This window comes from Staurois parvus, unplaced genomic scaffold (genome assembly GCF_062004578.1).
Source record: "Staurois parvus isolate SC_StPar_1 unplaced genomic scaffold, SC_StPar_1.0 ptg000249l, whole genome shotgun sequence".
Lineage (NCBI taxonomy): Eukaryota > Metazoa > Chordata > Amphibia > Anura > Ranidae > Staurois > Staurois parvus.
Window position 1 is genome coordinate 2,223,680 of NW_028318045.1, and position 19,281 is coordinate 2,242,960.

At 41.3% G+C, this 19,281-nt stretch overlaps 1 protein-coding gene across 1 annotated transcript; it reads left to right on the forward strand.

Annotated features, from left to right (window-relative positions):
* Window positions 1-272: 272 nt before the first annotated feature.
* LOC149459694 (uncharacterized) lies at window positions 273-1,797 on the forward strand. Its single transcript, XM_089680807.1, has 2 exons — window positions 273-777; window positions 1,505-1,797. The coding sequence occupies exons 1-2, from the start codon at window positions 273-275 to the stop codon at window positions 1,795-1,797; spliced, it is 798 nt and encodes a 265-aa protein (XP_089536933.1).
* The last annotated feature ends 17,484 nt before the right edge of the window (window positions 1,798-19,281 follow it).

The window sequence follows — 19,281 nt, forward strand, 5'->3', positions numbered from 1 at the left end:
CTCTCAAGTCTGTGCCATTTACCTTGTCAAGCAAGGCCCTGGACAATTTTATTCTGCTGAAGCAAGCAATATCCACCGCTCCTGCCTTGGGACTTCCAGATTATGAGAAACCTTTCAAACTGTGTCAGAAAAGCAAGGTCAAGCCACGGGGGCCCTAGCTCAGGAATATGGAGGGCAAACCAGACCCATTGGGTACTATTCTTGCCATTTGGACCCCGTAGCTAGGGGTGGTCCTTCATGTCTAAAGAGCTGTCTTCGCTGCTCAAGCACTGATGGACAAAACTTCAGATCTCGTTTTAGCACACCCCCTGCTTCTTCTGGCACCGCATGACATTGCTGCCATCCTGAATCAAGTACAACCCCGACACCTGTCCACGGCCAGACATCTACGGTTGCAAATCTCCCTCTTCATTTCTGACAATGTGACCCTCCAAAGGTGTCTTAACCTCAACCCAGCCACCCTTCTGCCATTTTTCGAGGGGGGAGAAGAAGGCGAAGGTGAAGAAGGAGACCCCTGCACTACTCCACATGACTGCCTTGAAATGATGCGCATGGAAACCACACATCTACCTACAGTGAGTGAAATTCCTCTAGAAAACCCTGACTACACACTTTTTGTGGATGGCTCCAGATATGCAGATGAAGGAGGCAAGTACCACACAGGTTATGCTGTGACCTCGGAATTCAAAATTCTACAAGCAGGAGCATTATCACCAACTTTATCTGCCCAGGAAGCAGAGCTTCAAGCCCTCACTACAGCGTGTAAGATGGCAGAAGGTAAAAGAGCCAATATTTACACAGACTCAAGGTACACCTTTGGAGTAGCTTATGACTTCGGTATCATCTGGAAAGCCAGAGGCTGGAACACTGGTAAAACACGGCCCAGCCATCAAGGATTTAATGGATGCACTGCTCCTGCCTGACCAAGTGGCTGTCTTGAAGGTTAAAGCACATGGTAAACTGAATTCTCAAGAGGCCAGAGGGAACCACTTGGCGGATATAGCTGCTAAAGAAGCAGCGAAAAACCAACGAAAAACGTCTGAGGTGGCTGAAGAGGAGAGTGAGACCTTAGCACAGATACTTTTGGCAGTGCATGTGCCATCTGACAAGCAATACCTGATCTCTATGCAAATGGCTGCTTATACAGAAGAAAGGCTGGAATGGATTGATAAAGGAGCAGACTACGATGGAGAATTGTATTCGATGAAAGGAAAAACTTGTTTATCAAAACATATGTATCCAGCAGTTGTCCAATGGGCGCATAGACATGCACATCTCTCTAAGAACTTAATGAACTCACTGATCAGCAAGTATTACTGGGCTCCAGGGATAACCACCTTAACCAGAAATTACTGCGCCTCGTGTGTAGTATGTGCAAAATGTAATCCGGGGAGGACGGAAAAGACACCGCAGAAACATCTGGCAAAACGTCTCTATCCATTCCAGAGGATACAGATTGATCATATACAGATGCCAAAAAGTGGACGATATGAATATGCCCTAGTGGTGGTGGACATGTTCTCTGGTTGGCCGGAAGCCTATGCTGCTACAAACATGACAGCCAAGACCACGGCTAAGAAATTACTGAGTGAGGTAGTCTGTATATTTGGGGTCCCAGAGGTAATAGAGAGTGATCAGGGTCCAGCCTTCACAGCAACCCTTACAAAAGAGATTTGGACAGCACTGGGGGTCGAGTTGGCCCTACACACCCCATATCACCCTCAAAGCAGTGGGAAGGTAGAAAGGATGAATGGGACCCTAAAAAAACAGGATGCTAAAGATGGCCCTAGAGACTAACATGGGTTGGCCAGACAGTTTGCCTATTGCTCTGTTTAGTGTCAGACACACCCCCAGGGGGAAACATGCCCTGTTCCCTTAAGAAATTTTGTTTAGCTCAGCCCCCAGACTTGGCTGTTACTTTCTGCAACAGTTGCAATTACAATCTGATGTGTTAACTGATTATGTGACTGCATTATCATGTGAATTAACCCGTATCTATGTCCAAGTGTTTTCTCCATTCCAGATTCTGAGTCAGATACAGGAACTCACAGCCTATTATCCGGAGATTGGGTATTAGTAAAGACATTTGAGGAAACATTCCCTTGAGCCAAGATATGATGGTCCATTCGAGGTTCTGCTGACCACAGACCCTTCTGACAAGGTGGCCGGGAAGAACACTTGGATACACGCCGCCCACTGCAAGAATGTCCCAACCCTGAGGAAAAGGTGTCATCTACACCATGACAACTATGTTGTATATCCTTTTTCTTATAAGTCTGACAGAGGCTCAACAGGTGGATATCACCGAAATAGGTGACACTACCATATTTTGGTACAACTCATCCAACATTCATGTAGCTATTTTCACCTTTGATTTCTGTAGTATAGAACCCATGTGGTGCTATGACCGTAATCTATATGATCTTGACATAATGAGCATGTTCCGATAGTAGTGAGAAAATATACATATGTGTCACGGATGATTACTGGGAACCAAAAGATTAGAACCAGATTGGAAGGGATTTGGACTGCTGAGTGTGCCCTTGCAAAGGCCATTATGCCTCTCCACATCCTAGCAGAAAATACCCCTGACCCAATGCCTGGCCGTAGGAGGCAGCGAAAAGCTCCTTCTGGCAGTTTTGACCCACATGTGTATATAGATGCCATTGGAGTCCCAAGGGAGGTGCCTAATAAATTCAAAGCAAGAGACCAAGTAAAATCAGGCTTCGAATTTCTGATCCCCATAATAACTGTTAATAAAAATGTAGATTGGATAAATTACATATACTACAACCAACAGAGGTTTGTGAATTACACCAGAGATGCCCTCCAAGGAATCGTTGACCAGTTAGCCCCTACATCCTACATGACATTCTAGAATAGGATGGCTCTGGACATGATTTTAGCGGAAAAAGGAGGTGTCTGTAAAATGATAGAAGGAACCAGAACATGTTGTACATATATTCCTGACAATACTGGCCCGAATGGTAAGGTTACTTTGGCTATAAAGAAATTAGAAGGTCTGTTAGTGGAGCTGAAAAAGAACTCAGGTATCACAGACCCGTGGGATCAATATTTTAGCTGGATGAGTGGGTGGCAAAAAGTGCTCGCCCAAATAGGGGTAACGGTATAATTAATTCTAGTTCTTTTAGCTCTGATTGTATGTTGTGTTCTACCAGTTGTAAAGAAGTTAATAAGCAAGGCTGTAGACAACAGCACACCTATATTTCTCCATCAAGAAGAGGAGGACCCCCTTGCGATGGAAGAGGATAAACTTTTCACTCCTCTACGGTCCCTCCCTGTCAACAGCAATTTCACAATTTTGTAGGGATAGCATCTGACTTCCTTATGTACAAAGTCTGTGGCAAGGGGGGTGATGAAATAGTCATCACCTGTCTAACATACAGCATAAAAGAGTTCCAAGGTACATAAGGACAGATGAGCTAGGATTCATAGGGACAGAGTAAAATAGTCATTTTAAGGGGGGACTGTGATGGATTTGGTAAAATGCCTATTCTGTTTTCTGTTTAAAATATACATTTTATACATATTTACTTTTATACTTTTTTATATTTCTAAATATATGTGTTGTGCATATATATATATATATATATTTTGTCTGCTGGGCTTTGCAGTCCTCCTTAACTTGTTTTGCTCAGAGCGATGTTCTCAACCCCTCCCTTCGCACTGAGAGGACTTCACTTAGACTTTGGGAATGTGAGGAGGAGTGAATAGATAACGGGATGAGAAGCAAGCATCAAGTTTCTACATTTCTCCTATATTTCAACCAAGCAAAATGTGCCTTTCAGAATGTGACTGTATATACGTAATAGTGACGTATACTCTATTGTTTTCTATGTATAAAAGGTTAAGCACCACCCTGCAATAAACAGAGATGAGATGATGTGAAGGTGGTTGTACTGGACAGTTGTCCGTGTAATTATTTTCCGGTGTGCACGCAATCCATATCTCAAAATTAGGAACAGCAGCAGAAATCCTACCCTGAGCCCGATTGTGGTTCTCCCAACCTTTTTACTAACTTGGTGTCACTGACATCCCCAGTGACACCAATACAGTGATCAGTGCTAAAAAAAACAGCACTGACACTGTACTAATGATAATGGGCAGGAAGGGGTTAATGTGAGGGGCGATCAAAGGGTTAACTGCGTGTAGGGAGTGTTTTACTAGGGGGCGGGGGGGTGTGTGCTTCACTATAAGCACACTGATTGGGATGGCTGTGCTGTGCAGTGCACAGCCATCCCGAGCAGTGTGCCCGAGCTGACGGAGAGGAAGACTGTTGGTAATCACCGGCCGGTAATCTCCAGCCAGGACCTGGTCATTGACATGGTGGTGCGGGTAGGGCGCATGCACGGCTTGCGTGCGCCCCCTACCCAGAAATGCTAAATCTCGTATATATATTTATATACATGTGATTTTGCACACCCATGCCGCCGTGTAGCAGTATATCTGCTATACGGCGGCGGGTAAGTGGTTAAGGTAATAGTAAACCTTTTTTTTTTTTTTAATAACAAACTTTATACTTACCTGCTCTATGTAATGTTTTTGCACGGAGCAGCCATGATCCTTCTCTTCTGGGGTCCCCTGTCGATGCTCCTGGTTATTCCCCCTTTCCAAGTACCCCCACCCCCTTGCAAGCTGATTGCTAAGAGGGATACTCGTGCAGGCTCGTCCTGAGCCCCACTGCCTGCATCCATTGACACAGACAGCAGGGATTTTTCCCGCCCCCTGCTCCCTTGTCATAGGAATTGATTGACAGCAGCAGGAGCCAATGTCACTGCTATCAATGTCACTGCTATTAATCTGCCCTGTGAGGAGGGAGAGAACAGAGAGGACTGCTGCTCTCGTGCGCAGCGTTGGTTTGTGATCAGGCTCAGGTAAGTATATGGGGGGGATAGTGGGATACTGGACACAGAAGGATTTTTACTTTAATACAGAGAATGCATTAAGGCACAGAAAACCCTAAGGCTTTAGAAAAACTTCAACAGCAGCCAGTGACACTGCAACATCAGCATGCAAGCCAAAAGTAAGCAGCTGTGTGCCAAAAGGCTGGCAAACGTGCTGCAGTAGGTGTGCATTAGAGAAGGGGTTAAAGGGACAGGTAAGGCGTGGTGCACTTGGCCTCCTTGAAATTGCTCATCACAATGGCTCTGCATCAGCAAGGCAGTGAAGGTCTGCCTTGGGGCACAGCTCCCCCTGGTGTCCTGACAGGGCAGCACAGGCACAGCCTGAAGTGCTACAAGGGAGAAGGACGGCGCTCAATAAATGAATTAGCTTCTATACAGTTATTAAAAATTCCTTTCTTAATTATTCACAGAATGAGCAGCAAATGAGCCATGGAGCAGGGAGTTAATTGAAAGTGAGCCGGAGATAGCTGAGGTGGCAGATAACTGTGAGCACAGAAGTTGCGAGGAATTAAGGTATATAGAAAAACACTGACGTGATATGATAGGCTTTGCATGTTAAGGCATATGGTGAGACAGTAACTGATAGCCAGTTAACCCCTTAGCTGCCAGTTGTGCTCACCATACATCACTCACTGGCATCATTACTCCAACCCAAATTTTTCTTGTAGGACATAAGAGTGGACAGGGCCTTTTTCACCTGGAACTTGGTGGAACTCAGCTCCACCGCCGCTTGCTCAGGCCCTCTGCTTCCTACTCACCACTATCACTTGTAAATGCAGAGGTCCTGCTTCTGTGTTTATAAGTGACAGTTTGTCTCCCAACGATGCAGTGCGGATGCTGACACCCCCCCCCCCCCCCCCCCCCCCGGATGATCTCCCTGAGACAGAGCCACCTACAGTGTGTGGGGAGGTGCTAGAGAATAGAGAAGAAGAGGGGTGAAGGTGAGATGTGAAGAGGGGATGCAGAGGTGAGCAGCTGTGGAAGAAGGCTGAACTATGCAGTCTGTATGCGGGGCACCCCTGAATTCTGCACTATGTACGTCGCTCACCCCCAAACTCTGCACATCCCTGCACATCTGCGCACCCCTGAACTCTATTCTGTGTGTAACCTCACCAAACTCTGCACTCTGAATGTCTTGCACTCCTGGTATTTAATGGCCCTTTAAGAGCCTCCCATTGTTTATGAAATTTGACGATACAAATTATTTGATGTAGTTTTAGAGGGTGTGTGTGGGGGGGGTGTTGGGGGGCTGTGGTTGAGTTCCTGCACCAATCTCTTAGATTGCAAGCTCCAAAGAGCAGGGCCCTCCTAAACCTCTTGTATTGAACTGTATTGTTGCTGTATTGTCTCCCTTTATTTTGTAAGGCGCTGAGCAAACTGTTGGCGCTAGGGGCGGACTGACAACTCATGGGGCCCCCGGGCAATAGGGGATCATGGGGCCCCATGTGTCCTTGCCCAAACTCAAAAAAGCCTATGAAAAAGGTACCAGGGGCATCTCATGGAGCCCCCTACTTACCCTGGGCCCTCAGGCAGTGCCCGAGTTTCCAAATGGTCAGTCTGCCCCTGGTTGGCGCTATATAAATCCTGTATAATAATAATAATTTTATGAGAAAAATAGCCCTGAGCATGGGCATAAGCATTGGAAAACCTCCCCTGTGGAGTCACAGTCAGCAACAACATCTGCTAGAAGTTCTAACTTTTTAGCACTCTAACAAAACCTAAAAAAATCCATTGGTAATTCTGCCTAACAAGTACCCTAAAATATATACCCTTTTTCTGTAACTGAATTGAAAATATCACAGCACTGGAATATAGGCACTCTTGTGCTTACAGTCTCAAAGCTTTACGTCTGTAGTGTGTGATCTAAGGCACTTCTGCCTCTGACTGCTAGTCTCAGCAGATTTAGTGTGAGATTTGGTGATTATACTACTGCTGTTCACTGTTCTCCTTGTTGCAATTCTGACTTGAGGTAGCAGAACCCTGCCTCTGCCAAGATAGCCACTTCCATACAAAGACACAGTGCAGAACACGGCATGGTAAGTCAATAATTAGCCACATGGAAACCACAGGAAATACCAGTTTCCAGCCCTTTGCCCTCTGCCTGCTTTTTTTTTAGTCTAGTTAATCTCTTAGGGCTCGTTCACACTTGACTTTATTTCTAACTCTTGCCAAACGCCCCTATAGTGTTTGACAAGCGTTAGACAGGCATTTGGGAATGCTCCCAAAACGCCCTATGCACGGTTTTGAGGCGGTTGATAGGCGTTTGCCAAGCATTAAAACCGCACCACAAAAGCCTATAATGAAGTTTAAATGGTATTAACACTCTGCAAACGCCTCGCAACCGCACCGAAAACGCCGGCCAGGCATTTGCGGAGCGGCACCATAGACTTGAATGGGAGGCTTCAACTCCTCCTGACTCAACCAGACGCGTCAGTTTTGCCCCGACACGACGCTAACGCTTCCGTGTGAACAGCACTGTGTGCTGCCATGTGCAGAATTTTCAGAGGCGTTTGAGAAGCATTAAAAACGCTTCCCAAACGGCTGTCTGATGCCTGCTGACAGAACTAGTGTGGACGTAGCCTTACACAGAACTGTATCCTTAAAATAAAAATTGTGAGCAAGAAGGTATTTTATTACAGAAGATACATACTTTGGCTCTTTTGCAATAAATGTTATCACACCTTCATACTTGCAGTATTCTTTACACTGTACACTAGACTCTGCATGCACAGCTCAGTGTACAATTTCAGCATCTACCAGGTGCAGGTGTAGAAAAACTCCTGTGGCCATGCCTAGGGGTCTTCCATCCTGTGCCAACCACTCATGATGGGCATAGACCCTTCACCTGAAAGAAACTTGAGGGAAGATGTCAGCACCAGCGAGAGAGTTTGCATGCGTTATATAGCTGGAGCAGAGGTGAGTATTTTGCAGACTGCTTTAAGAGAAAGCGGTTGCCAGTGGAAGGATGGTAAGGCTTCATTCACACAGGGCATATGTATCATACATATCATATGTACCATTGTAAAAATAATTTTCAATGAAGTGTTTTAAGTCAGAGTCTAAGCACCAACAGAGCTCCTAATGGTGGGGATGGGTTTTGCAGCATGCTACAGAGTCCATACTGTTGCAGACACTTTTTAAAAAACACTCTGATTCCTTTGTTTGTAAAAGTCTGAAAACAGGATACATTGTCTGTAAAAATGTGGATCCCCTGTGTCCACTCAGCCCAACACTCTACCACCTGTCCTTTTCCCTGTATCTATCCAGCCCCACACTCCAGTCTCTGGCATACAGTGGGATAATTTAATGCATGCACTGTGCCTGTGAAAAGCGTCCTGTGGGAACTGGGCAGCAGATTTAAAACAGTGGGCAAAACTGGTCCTAGCTGCTAGCTGCCACTGTCTGAGCCTTGGGGAGACCAGCCTAGAAGCCTTCGAGGAGACCAGCTTAAGGGGTCAAAACTGTCCCATTATTATCCTACTCCACCTTTGGACATCTGAAATATATTTTTCCACAGGCCTCTGACCCTGAAGTATGTTACAGAGAGTGGACTCAGCAGTAGCAATGCAGCGAGGGTCATCATAAAGTTCAGCCAGTGCCTCAAACAAAGAAAAGATACTGGTCAAGGCCTCTTTTCCATAAACAGAAAGCCCCAGACTTAAGGCTCCCTTGGCAGAAGAGAGATTATGGTAACCACTTTGGTCTGCTTGTCAGGGTAGATCATTGGGTGCAAAGAAAAGTACAGGAGGCAAGCACTACAGAAAACTCTAAACTGTGGTTCACTGAGATGTGATCAAAAAGGGCCTGGGATACCCTAGGTTCTTATTTATGCATAACTGGGTTGAGAGCTGTTGTAGCACTGACTGCGGAAGCAGTCAACATGGCGAGGAATTGAATACATGCCTCAAGATGAAAGTAGCCCCACTGAATTTCTTGCACAAAGATCCTGAGTTCAGAAAGCCATGAGTGGTGAACTATCTCCAGTAGACTGCATCTTGGCTGTGTCTCACGACAAAGTAGGTGATATGGGCTCACCAGAGGCTAAGCACCAGAGGGTTTTCACCAGAACTTCTGATGCAGATAGGTTTCACTGCATGCTTGTACCAGGTTGCGACCCTTAGGATCGCCCCACAAAGGTTAAGCAAGAGCAGGAAGGCTACGGTGTGTATTCTAGAAATCCTAGCTGTGGTTCTGAAAGTAGGATTTCTGGAGATCCTCACAGAAGTCCTGGTGGACCTGAAGGTACTGTCATAGGTGCAAAGTCAATTGAGATCTGGAAAGTAGAGGCAAGGTGATGGCAAGATGAAGAAAACCTGGGGAAATAGGTGTCCAGCCTTGGTGTATTTCTTTGATGAGAATCATTAGTTCCTCACCCCATGGGGGCCTGAAGAAAGGGATAGATAATTGTTTGCTGTCTGCAACTTGAGGGGCACCAGTGGAGAAGTGATAAACTCCCAGCCTAATGAGGTCCTGTCCATGACAGAAGAAGCATTCTGAATTAGATGCACTGTCTGGCATGCAGTCTTGGAATCTGTGGTACTCATCTGACTGAGCTGCTGGTGAGGTGAATCTAGAAAATTTTGGCAGAAACTTTCTCAGCTGTGGCATCATTATTGCTAAAACAAATGCTCACTCTCTGGTACAGCCATCTCCAGAACCCCCTTTCTTTTTAATGCTGTCATGACTTTTAGCATCACAATCTGGTCAGTGCAGTCACTAGCAGGGTGTTAATATTTTTTGGACCAGATATTGTGTAGTACTGTTATTTTTTATTTAATGTATATACAGAGTGCTTGGTTTTCAGAGCTGCAGCTTCTTACTGTAAAATTTTGTGATGGACATTTATTCTATTGGTGCACATCTCATGCAGTGACAGAGAAACACACATCAGTAGCCAGTTTAAAGAAGTCTTTTAGAAAGTTTCTGCCTCTCCTTTTTGCTTCTTTTACCATCTTGTGGCACTTGATGATAAAATGCAGTTAATACAAGACAGTCACAGCAAAAAAGGTTATTTGCTAAGCAACAAAAGGTGGCTTTCTTTTTGAGTCACAATGTTCTATGAAAGGGACGAGCTTTCAGCCAGAACGTTCAAAGGGGATCTCTTCTCTAGCAGTCAAAGCTTTCAGTGGGAAATCATGGAAAGAAGATACTGAGAGAAAAACAATAGTTGGAAATGTTTATGATCTAGCCTTATCTTACAAGTCCAAACTTTGCCGAGCAAAATGCATGTTAATCCGGTCTCCCATGAGCCTTTGCTGCATTCTGTAGACCACGACAGATTGTCTTGATTTCAAAGTAGCCTTGTTCTTCTTCAAACACAATTACAAATTGTGAAAAAAGACATTCCGTGTTAAATCAGCTGATTCAAGGTTGCTTGCTCGGCCAGGCTCTTGCGCACGTTATGTTATGTGAAGTGTGATTAATAAGCTTGGTTAATTAAGGAGTTTATATAGTGATTAATTGCGGAATTAAGAAATTACATTGCATGCCAAGCTTCTGCTCTGATATCCGTCTGTTTATTTTGTTATATGGTGCCCGTGTTAATAGGCCGATCAGTAGTTCAAAGAGGCGCTTAAAGGAATTTATATTCTTTTAAGGATGTTCTAAATATTTAAGTACGTGTTCAGCTAAAGATAACCTTACCAATGTGTTTTTTCATAGATAGTTTTGCTTTTATAAAAAACAAAAAATGAAAGTCCATTTATTATCATATTGTAGGGCTTGTATAAAACTGATTTTTTTTTTTTTTTAGCAGAACTCCAGGAAACAGCTAGATAACAGTTAAAATGCATTTCCTGTCTTTTCTTTGCTGCAGTTAGCTAGGTCACCTCCCGACCCTCAGCCTGTAATTTGGCAGCGCAAGAGCATCAATAGTCTCATTTCTGCTCTCTTCTCCTGTCAACATTTTTCTTATCAGCACATGTGAATGCAGGACACCTGATTGGCTGCTGTACAAGGGATTACTGCAAGATGAAGTCCAGTAAAAAATCAGGTATAAATTGAATAAATTGCATAAATTGAATTTAAAAATACTTTTAAAGCAGATGTAAACACAATCACTAAAATGTCATATAAGCATTAAAGTGGAATTTTACCATAAAAACTTGATAAAAATATTTTTTTTTTCACCAGAAAACATACTGTACAATCCACATTAATAATTATATTACCAAAATAGGAGTGTGCATTAAATTGCCTCCAGCATTGATCCTGTTTCTTCTTGCTGGAGGCTGCCATTTTGCTGAAACCCAGAGCCCCTGAGCAGCAGTAAATCTTTAGGCTGTCAGCTGATCGACCTCCACAAATTTGGCACACTGCCTAAAATTAGAGGGCAACTGAGCATGTGCAGAGCAAGTTGAAGCAGTACATTACTGGATTTTAAACAGTATAGACACTAAGGGCTCATGTACACTGCAGCTGCTAAACTAGGAGCTGTTCAGTGTTTTTTTCAGCAGCACTGAACTCACCCTAATGTTTTCCTATATGTCCATGTACACATCTTCACTACAGTCGTTTACAGGCAGTTGAGTTTACAGTAGTTTTTTTTTAACCCAACAAACTTGCGTTCAGACGCCGATTTTATCAGTGTTTCATATGCAAAATGCTTGTAAACACCGCTAAACGTGTCTAAACTCGGCAAATCGTGTTTATAAGCGTTTGCGTTTGAATTTTTTTTAACTCTTCCAGTTCCCAATGCTGTCCAGAGCCTTTTTTCATCATGAAAATGCATGCAAAGCGTTTTCAAGGTACTCAGATTGACAAAACACTGAACACAGGATGTTCCTACCAAGCTTGTCACACATTGTAATGACCAATTCACACCTCAGACCTCTCCCACCCTTGGAAACAAAAGATATGTTAATGCCCATTCACACCTCAAATTCCTCATGAAGACCCCTTGCCAGGTGGCCTTAATGACTCACTCCACCAGACACCTTTCCCACCCTTGGAAACAAAAGAAATGTTAATGAGCAACTCACACCTAATTATCTCAACACATACTGCTGTCTCTACTTCTACTGTGTGTATTTCTCTGAAACAGTCTGAAATAGTTAATAATTTACCACTTTTCAGTGCATTCTGGGAATTTGGGAGGTTCTCCTGTGCTTATCTTTAAAAAAAAGCTTCTAAATGCAAACGCGACTAAACAGATGTTTTTTAACCTACGTTTTTCAGCAGTCAGTTTCCATCATTCAGAAACGTCCCGTGTACATGGGGCCTTACATGTAATGTTTACTTAGCTATACCTGCAAAATGGGCCAACCTGAAGTCATCTAGCAGGACTTAATTTTCTGACTAAAGTTCCACATTAACAGATAAATATATAATTTAACAAAAAATAATAAATTAATAAATGCACGTTTTTTGCAGGTAATTGCCATAAACTGTAGGCTGCGTAGACAGGAAGTGGCTGAAAATAGACTGTAGGAGATCAGGAGTACTGAGGTGTAACAATGGATGAAAACAAGTGTTTAATTAAAAATGCAAAATGACTCCTGTTTAATTAATTTGTGATCAAGGTATGTATTTTGGAAAACTAAATGTCACTCAGAGTTTGCATCTACTAATGATTTGTTTTAAATGCATAATTGCTTTCATTTTTTATCTGCCTGTTCAGCTTTAATAATAAAAAATGACTGCTTCGAAAACAGATTTTTGCACTGATATCTTTCAAGCGCAGTCAGTTGCAGGCAGGGTTAATATAATGGCTATACACATTCTAGTTACAAAGTAATCTCTGGCTGTAGTATGGATAATAACTGCACAAGCTAGTCCTAGCAATAAGCAAATAAGGAGGAGTTTGTCAATAAAATTGTAGGAGATAAGGAAACACAAAGAGATACATTGGCACAGCTGGAGGAGACAGAATATAGAAGAATCAGACACTACTGAAAAAAAGACCAGCTTCGGGTGCACAGACGGACTAACAAAAAGAGAAAACTAAGAGCATAGAGAGGGTAAAAAACAGAGAATGAAGAAACCCCAAATATCTTAAAAGAACTAGAGACAGGCTGGAGAACAGAACCAATAGGAATAGCAGACATAATCACAGACACAGAGCAAAAGTAATTGCTAAAGAGAGAAATAATAATTTTACAAAAGAGAAATATCTAAGGCTACAGGCAAGAAAAAACAGAGGTAAAATAGCATAAAACACAAGTATATAAAAAGAATAATAGTAAACTTAGCAACAGAACATTAAAGGAAACCATAGCGTGGATAAAACACAGTAAAAATAGGCGGCAATAAGCAGTGTAAATAAATACAAAAACAGCCAAAACATTGTTTTTAGAGAACAAGAAAATGATTGGTTAAATAAATATTTATTTCAGGATATACAGTTGAAACGTTTTCATAAATATTTAAAATCTTTCAAAAACAGAAAAAAACATATTTGGGCTGCCCAGTTTGGAACTGAAAAAAAAATCCTGCAAGATCCCAAAGAATTGGTCTTTGAAGGCTCTCTCAGCCCAACTCCCAGACTTTCTCCAATGTTGTGGTGGTCAGTATCTACCTGCACGTTCAATGGGTCATTTCTAGAACAGTAAAGAAGACAATTACTTTTATCACTCAGGAATTCTCATGGGAAAAATATTATGAACAAAATATCTGCTTCACTTTGCATTATCTTAAATAAACCTAGGCTTGGTTTGAATTGAGATGGATTTCTTTTAAAAACTTCCAAATTGTACTTGAGTTTGAAGTTTTTTGAACAAAAAATGTTCTTTGAAAGGCATCTCATCTTGCCGCCGAATATCTTTGGTGCAGGGAGATAGAGTGAGCTTTTTTGGGGTCATGGACATTGGACAAACTCTTTACTCAACTTTCTCTGGAGCTTTTGTTTTTCCATCTTATTTTTGTGGAACACAAACAATGGATCTTAGTGCGTTCTCAGACTGCAAGAAGAGTCCAAAACCATTTTTGGCTCATTCAATTGAGGAAATACTGAAGAAGCCTTGGTGTCAGCATACCTCCAAAGAAAATGAGAACATGGAACACATGAAACACTCTAGTTGTCAAGATTTACAAGATGTGACAATAAAGACTTCACCTTGTATATGGACTGTTGGTAAGTAGGCACAAGTTTATGTATCCAAGGTAAATCACTGCATAGTTATTGGCAAGGGTATAACTACTCAGCGGGCAAATGAAGGATGCCCATGGAATGCTACAAAACGGTCCCATTTATTGGCTGCATTCAATATGGAGTTTTTGTTTTCATCTTTGGTTTTGATAATTTCTGACTGAGATTAAAATGATCATTTACCTCCATTTCCATAATTTTCTAATAACCTAAAGTATTGTACTTTTTGTGTAGTCCTTAACAGAAAACATCAAACATGTATGAATTAGATATAAGACGGCTTCTGATTTGCATTATCAATGTTTTTAGGATGGTGTAATTTGCTTGATGTTGGAAATTGAATACTTTGTTGTCATTTACTGAGAGTCTATAGTTCAGGTTCTAATAGTAGCCACACATGTTGCACTCTAATTATACAATCAATGGTAGATTTACCAACTAGTATGTAGTGCAAGAGCGGACCTGCCTAGACATAAACAAACTGATTGCTTGGGTAATTAAGGAAAGTGGAATAATAGTGTGGGACCCACTAGGGTATCTTATTGGTTTTGGTATCCAATCTTAATGTAATGATGTTGAGGTAGGTGATCTGTTTCCCTGTCAAGCCTCTAGAACACCCAAGGGGATCTTCACAGTTTATTTGGCTTGCAGTGTTTTAAAAAAAAGTTTCAAAAATGACAAACCAGCTGCTGGAAAGACTTGTGCAGAGAATCCATTAGTGGCCTAGTTAACATCTAGTCTATATTCATTGTTTACATTGTTTTCTACCCCAGGATCCCCTCATGTTTTGCATTGTATTGGTATTGTTCTGTCACATGTTCTGTCCCCCTTTGTAATGTACAGCGCTGAGCGAACCATTGGTGCTTTATAAATACTGTATAATAATAATAATCCCAAGCACTAATGAAGGGGGTGTTTTTAGACCCCTGAAACATGTTGGCTACTCTTTTGATTGTCCCCCTGACCCTTACAGTGGTGTGGATCTTCAGTTTACATTTTTGATTGTATAGGTAGGCAATGACACTGTACAGTTGTTGGTAACTCTAAACAAGATTGTGCTTTGATTGTACAGTTCGATTGAAATATGTATCCAGCTTTACAGATGATCTCACTGCAATCTGCACTGCGGTTGGACCTATTCCTTCAAATACAGCTTTATTTAATAGGGTGTACATCAGGAGAAAGTTAAAGACAGGGAACCCAATTATAGCAGTTTTCATGATTTTCAGTGGAAAACAGTATTATTGATTTTATGCAAAATTTTAAGTGACTTTGCACATTAATAGAATGCTTTGCTGGTATAAACTGATCCCCTTTATGTTATTTTTTGTAAACATTTGTCACTTTGCAAAGTCCTTTTTTTTTTAGCTAAACTTAATTTACTAAGATTTTTACAGATTTACTAAGGTTTGTACAGATACACTGGTGCGTGGAAAGTGATGGTTCATATTGTTAATGAGCAATTATTGCTCTTGGTTTACTACATTTTATTTTATTTTTAATTGTTGGTGTGCTAATTAGTTAACCTTATTGAAATAGAGTATTCAAAAGCACAATTATTTGAATATTCAACATACATTGCACGCTGGGACTATACCATATGCAATGAATATCGGAGTACAGGATCACAGTTATGCTTGGGAGTTAGACAAAACATTTCCCCCAAATGTCTGTGAAAATTGGGGCAAATCAGCAAATTTTGCCATTTTTAATTAAAAAAGAAAGGCAACAATAAGGTTGTTTTGGGGTTTTTATGGGGTGCTATGGAATTTAAACGGCTCCTGGGAGTTACAGGGGCTTCCTTCAACTCTCTAGTCCTGTTTTTGTACCAAAAATGACTCCTCATTAGCTTAATTATTTTACCTTTTCTCTAGAAAGAAATTGAATAAACTTTACTTCATTAGACACATTCCCTGTATCCACTATTTTGTCAAAATAAAGAAAAAAAGAATAATTTTTGTTTCAAGTAAATTTTATGTAAGACGCTCAGTGAGCAAAACCAAGTTCCACTTTGGGGAATTTTGGTTGACATTGAAATAATATTTTTGACAACATCACTCCACTGATTCAGTTTGCATACATGTATGTCCACACATGCATGTATTAAAGAGGTGCCGTATCGGTGTATTGGGCCTGTTGTCTATCAATCGCTGCACATAAACAAGTGCAGTCGTTAGAAGAGGGAGATTCCCACTGCCCTTAAACAAGATACCAAATGACAATTTCACTTTTTTGTTGTTTTTACTAGGGTTAGTTTAAAAATCACAGTTGGTTTATTATCAATAAAAAAGTATGCATATATTCTATAATCAGTCTAATTTAAAATTACTTTAAAATGTTTTTGATCCAAAGCATGGGAAAGTTTTTGTTGCAAACAAAAAAGGGTTTTTTTCAATTTTGCACAATTGAAAAAAGTAACAAACAAAACAAATGAAAAAGGTAATAATTTAAATATTAATGGTGAAAAAAATAATAAATCACTTAGGGGAAAAGGGAAGGAAGGGGTTAATCAGTGCTTATTAGGGTTAATTAAGGGTTAAAAAAATTAATTCATTAAATTTCATTTAATTTTTTTAACTTGTAAGGTTTCTTTACCTGAGGTCACATGCAGGTCAAAGGTAACACCTTTGATCTAGATATGAATGAAATAGTAAATACATGAACATAAGTACTTGCTGACTGTCATTTTGGCAGCCGGTAATTACCAATAATAGCAGCAAGGGGAGTAGAGGCAGGGGAGAGGTTTCTGAACATAATACATGTGTCCCTAAAACTTTGTTGAAGTTTTAAGGGCATAGCTCTTAGGTTCAAAATCCTTGAATAATAGTTAAAGAATTAGCCATCAGATTTTTTTTTGCTGACTGCATCCCCACTGCTGAGATTCAGTCTCACTCTTATCCTGGTAGCCATTGCCTCCAGTTTAGAAAGCAAAGGGAATTCCAACCTTTTACTCCTCATGCACACATTTAACGTTAGCTTTTTTTAGCGTTTTTGCATTTGCGTTTAGCAATGTTGTGCCGCGTTTAGCGGCATTTTCCGCATTTTTAGCCTTTTTTAGTATTTTTTTACCGCCCCCAATTTTTGGGGGGTCAAAAAAACTTTCAAAAATGGCGGTTTTCAGCATTTTACCACATTTTTAAGCGTTAGAGCATTATTACAGCGAAAAAACTCCTCTAGAAACCCACTAGTCCTGTTTTTTTTTCCAGCCAAAAAACGACCCAGCCAAAAAACGTTGATTACAGTCTATGTGTGCGTGGACACATAGGATAACACGCTGGGGGGTTTACTAGCTGTAGAAAAAAAGCGTCAAAAGCCAAAAACAGCCGCTGTAAAAATGTCAAGTGTGCTTGAAGACGTAGAGTTGTCACAAGAACAAGGTGAGAAAGAATGATTCTTCCTAAAAGCACACCCGTGTCGTCAACAATTGTCTGTTCCCCACTTTGGAGTGACTACCTCTTCCTCTTGCTGTGTCTCTGGGACAGGAAAGAAAGGGAAAGCTTCCCAACAGCAAAAAAACCCCAGCTTTGACAGGGGTCCTAAAGATGAATTCCATGCATGGTATATTTTTACATAGTTACATTGGTCCAACTTGAACCAATGTAACTATGGGGTTGATTTATTCAAACCAGTGAGTACAAAATCTGGTGCAGTTGTGCATGGTAGCCGATCAGCTTCTAACTTCCGCTTGTTCAATTAAAGTGGAAGTAAAGGCAAATCCTAACTCTAAACCTACTATTAGCCACATTCTAAGCCTAATCTACCTAGCCCTGTAAAGAAAAAAATCACTATACTTCCACTGTAAGCTTTGACAAAATCCTGGAAGCTGATTGGTTTCTTTGCAAAGCCGCACCAGATTTTGCACTCTCCAGCTTTCGTAAATCAACCCAATTGCATTTAACATGCGTGACCAATGCCCTGGGAAGCTGGAAATCACTGAAGCAGACAATGGTTTTCCAGGTCCTGTACTGAGCTGCTGGTCTGATGTATTCTGAGCACAGGTGGTTGGCCGCTCAACATGAGCACCATTCATAGAATACTTTGTATTTTCTGAATGAATGCAAAGTGGTTTCTCATTGGACGAGGTGGAAAGGCAGGGCAGTGATGTCATACTTTCCATTTTGTCCAATCAGAGACCACTTTTCATTCATTTAGAAAACAAAAGCATTCTCTGAATGGTGCCTGTGCCCAGCAGCCAACCTCCTGTGTTCAGAATGCATCAGGTGGGCAGCTCAACACAGGAACTGGAAGTAAAGATCACTGGTGTCTACAACACTGATTTCTGACTGATGTCCCGGGGCATTGGACAGGTAAGGTGCTGTATATACATAGTTACATTGGTCCAATCTGGACCAATGTAACCACGTATAAAATATCCATACATGGAATTCTTCATTAAACATAACACACATTTCCACTTATAACAACCTTTGTCAATCTACCACTAAAGGTTCTCCTCTCTTTTTCTCCCCGGAATCATGTTTCTCTTCTCAAACTGCTAGGAAATGTTCTCGTCCTCTCCACTTCACAAAAGAAAATGTCAGCCTTTTGGAATCACCGCAACAACATTTAGCTCCCGGAAGGCTCCGGATTATATTGTGCAATGTCATTTGTCATGCTAGTTGGCCTTTAACAAACTTTTATGCCGACTTCATTTAAAACTTCGGAGGGCAAACATCAGATTTTCATTTCCACTCGGCAAGTCACTTAAACTGGCGTTAAATTTTATTCGTAATGTAGTGTAGTCTTTATTACATCTTATTAAATGATTCATTTGTCTGGCAATATCCCTTATGAATTTTTTCAGGCAAAAAAAACCTACAATGCTGTACTTTACATAAGTGCATCAAGTTGCAAATATTAACATTAATGTATAATTCATTAAGGATTCTGTATTACGGAAAGGGTAATGTTTCCAGGCATAGTACAGAATAACGGCGAGGATGAAAATATAGAGTTTGTGTCCCTAAAAGTTCTTATTAAAGTCTTGCCAAAAAGTTTTGAATAGAGTGGAGAAAAGTTTAAATATTTATCAAGTTTTTATTTCTCTGTCTGTGACCCCATTGGGAAGATTTTCCCTCACTTCCTGTCCTTGTGCACCCAAGTGTAAAATGATGAGAGCAGTTGTCACAGAGACAACTCTACCTCTGCTGCGTTCAAATCCCAAACAGTTCTTTTCTGTTGGACTACAGAATCCCAACCTCCTTCCCACCATGGAGGTAGGTGGAGGGGAAGGTGTTATGTAGTACAACAGAAGAGAGCTGGGATGGGCTG

Coding starts and splice junctions, on each gene's coding strand:
- LOC149459694 (XM_089680807.1), top strand. CDS start 273: ATGGACAAAACTTCAGATCTCGTTTTAGCACACCCCCTGCTTCTTCTG. Junction 778..1,504: donor AGCGTGTAAGATGGCAGAAG/GTAAAAGAGCCA, acceptor AATATGCCCTAG/TGGTGGTGGACATGTTCTCT.